Source organism: Megalops cyprinoides, chromosome 7, assembly GCF_013368585.1.
Source record: "Megalops cyprinoides isolate fMegCyp1 chromosome 7, fMegCyp1.pri, whole genome shotgun sequence".
NCBI lineage: Eukaryota > Metazoa > Chordata > Actinopteri > Elopiformes > Megalopidae > Megalops > Megalops cyprinoides.
The window spans coordinates 3,491,705-3,494,415 of NC_050589.1; the positions used below are offsets into that span (position 1 = coordinate 3,491,705).

The 2,711-nt window shown below is 46.6% G+C and overlaps 1 protein-coding gene across 5 annotated transcripts in view; it reads left to right on the forward strand.

The window, feature by feature from the left end:
* The window catches only part of kazna (kazrin, periplakin interacting protein a), a 265,787-nt gene extending 263,949 nt beyond the window's left edge, over positions 1-1,838 (forward strand). For all 5 annotated transcript variants that reach the window (XM_036534460.1, XM_036534461.1, XM_036534463.1 and 2 more), the window contains 3 exons: positions 1-29; positions 552-684; positions 947-1,838. The exon at positions 1-29 is cut by the window's left edge and continues 138 nt beyond it. In XM_036534460.1, the coding sequence (XP_036390353.1) occupies positions 1-29; positions 552-684; positions 947-1,105 (321 nt within the window). In that variant the 3' untranslated portion in view covers positions 1,106-1,838. The remainder of the gene's footprint in view (positions 30-551; positions 685-946) is intronic.
* The last annotated feature ends 873 nt before the right edge of the window (positions 1,839-2,711 follow it).

Sequence of the window (2,711 nt, forward strand, 5' to 3'; positions counted from 1 at the left end):
GAGATGAAGGCCCTCATCAGCTCGTCCAGGTGAGGGAGGGGACATCCCCCTTTCCCAAACAGACATTCCCAAATTGCCCACCTCAACACACACTGCTGTATGCCTGTATTACAGGCAACCAAGGCCTTCTTTGTACAGGCCAAGGAGTCGCTTGAAAACTGCATCTTTATTGCACTGCATGACACACAAAATGAACTGTGCTGGGTGGTCTGCTTCTACATGTCACCAGGGTCAAAAGGTCCCAGAGCTCTCCTTTATTAACTTGCCCCTTATCTTCTCTCTTTTCTCTCTCTCCCTTTCCCTCTCTCCTGCCTCTCACCTATCCCTTTCCATCTCTCTCTTGCTGTCCTCTACCTCTACCTCATCTCTCCTTTCCTCTCACTCTCTCCCTCTCTTCAACCTTTCCCTCGATGTTCCCTCATCTCCCCCCTCTCTTTGCTTGCTCTCTCTCTCTCCCTCTTTCTTCTGTTCCTCATCTTTCCCTTCTCTTCTCTCCATATCTTCTCTTCCTCTCTCCTTCACCCCCCCTACCCCCCCATGCTCTCCTGCAGGACGGGCCTCCAGCAGGATTTCGAGAGGCTGGGTACCCCCACACTGCTGAGACAGAGCTCTCTGGGTCGTGGGCCCAGCTCCGCCAACCGCCACCCAGAGGAGGAGGTGTCCTTGAGGAGACGTGCCATCAAGGTGGGCATTTCTGATCTTACCTGGTGTTTTCTGACATACAGGTCAATATTTCACAACCAGTGTTGCCACAAAATGTGACATTCCCCCAGCTTCAGAGGTATCTCGACAATTATGGATTATGACAATGAATTGTGGATACTGTAGTGGTGACTGTAATGGTGTCAATAATTGAGGCTTTGGTCTGCTTCACTGAAATGTTCCATTGTTTTCACAGATTCTGTTGTGTCTCCATCTGGTGAGCCCTCTTTCCTATTCTTTCCAGCCTCCAATAGGTTTCAACCCCAAGACCCATGGTGGGCGGGACCTGGGTTTCCATGGCAGCTGTGGCTCCTTGCCAAGAGAGAGCCGCGATGAGACTCCACCCAGGACAGATTCCAGCCCCATGCACAGCTACTCAGGCATTGAGGTCACCAACGTCTGAACCGGTCCTGAGAACGCACAGCTCTCCTGCACCGGCCATCTTCCCTGAGCCTGGGCCAGGGATGCTAGCAGCAGGAGAGCCATGGACACACAGGGAATCATGGGAGTTGTAGTTTTTGTTAGAGGAGACTTTGTTGGTCAGAATGCGCTTGGCTGTTTTTGTAGAAAACTTCTTTCACATCTTTCTAGAGAGGGTCTGCACAGTTTCTCTCTTTCTGAAGCTTGACACAGCAATTAGTCTGCAAGGTCCTGTGGGATGCAGCTGTCTGTCTCCTTTGATAAATTGTGGGGGGTGTCAAATTGCAGAAGCTTATTTTTCTATTTGCTTCGTTTGCAGTACTGTTTTAAACAGACAGGAACTGAGCTGAGATTTTCAGTCCATTGAGTTTTTTTTTCGTCCTTTGACTTGAAAGATCTTTGTCAATAAGAGGACAGGAGAGATGTTTGTGTGCCCAAACATGGGTGCACAGAAGGCTCAAGAGAAATTTCGGGAAACGACAGAGAGGTAGCACATTCTAATGAGACGGAGGATGGATTTTGAATGAATTTTATATTTTATTAAAGACATTTTTCTGTATCTGTTGTTGTTTCCTTAAACAATTCTCTTGATGTTATGACAGTGCTTCGAGCTGCCTTGTAAACTTGACTGATGACGATGTCACTGAAATTATTGGAAATGTTCATCTCAACAGTCTTATAGATGGAAGATGTGTCTAATAGCTTTTTTTCCAGTTTGTGTATTTACACATTTGTTTGTTAAAAAAAACATTTCACATTGCAATAAAGTAACTGTCATTCATCATAGAAATTATTAAAAAAATACCACAGGCTGTTTGAATTTCATATAGACTTGTTCTCCATGCCCAGAGTGTTTGAGATAGAAATAAGCGAATATACTTTGTTGAAAGTACACAAATATCAGATTAATAAAGTTGAGTGAAAACTCTTTTTAAGTACTTACTGCATGAGAATATGAATTTCTCCACATTTGCTCAATAATTGTGCGTGGGAGCCTGACTGAAAGGAGAGTATCTTTTGCCGAGGGTGCTGAAGGGTGCGGTTGTGCCAGACAAGTCGTTTAATTCATGAGTCATCAATGTAACGACGGTGCCACTCGCTTCGGCAGGTACACCCTTTTTCCATGCTCCCTGCTCCCCTTCCTCCAGATACTCTGTCCTCTCTCGCACTTGACGAGGGCGACTGCCATCCTGCTGCTGTAGTTGATTCAAAGGATGGCAAATGCATTTCCGCAAGACAGGTGGACCATGACACACTCTCAAAACAGAGATGACCTCTGCCCCAACCCACCCCTCCCCTCGTAAATCCGTCTGGAATATCTCCACCCGGACAGCGCCATTTGGCCCCGACTCACTTTCCAATAAACTTGGTTAAACATTATGGGATATTTGCTCTCCCCTCCTTCAGAAGTAGACTCCAAAACGGTTTAGCTGAGCAAACAAATAGGCCGATGGTTATCGTGCCGAGCTGAGGCATGGCACAGAGCTTTGGTGAGCCGCAACAGAGTAACCCTGCTGTTTGATTTGCAGTACCATTGGAAGTTCCAACTGTAAATTGTGTGTGTGTGTGTTTGGGGGGGGTGGAGAAGA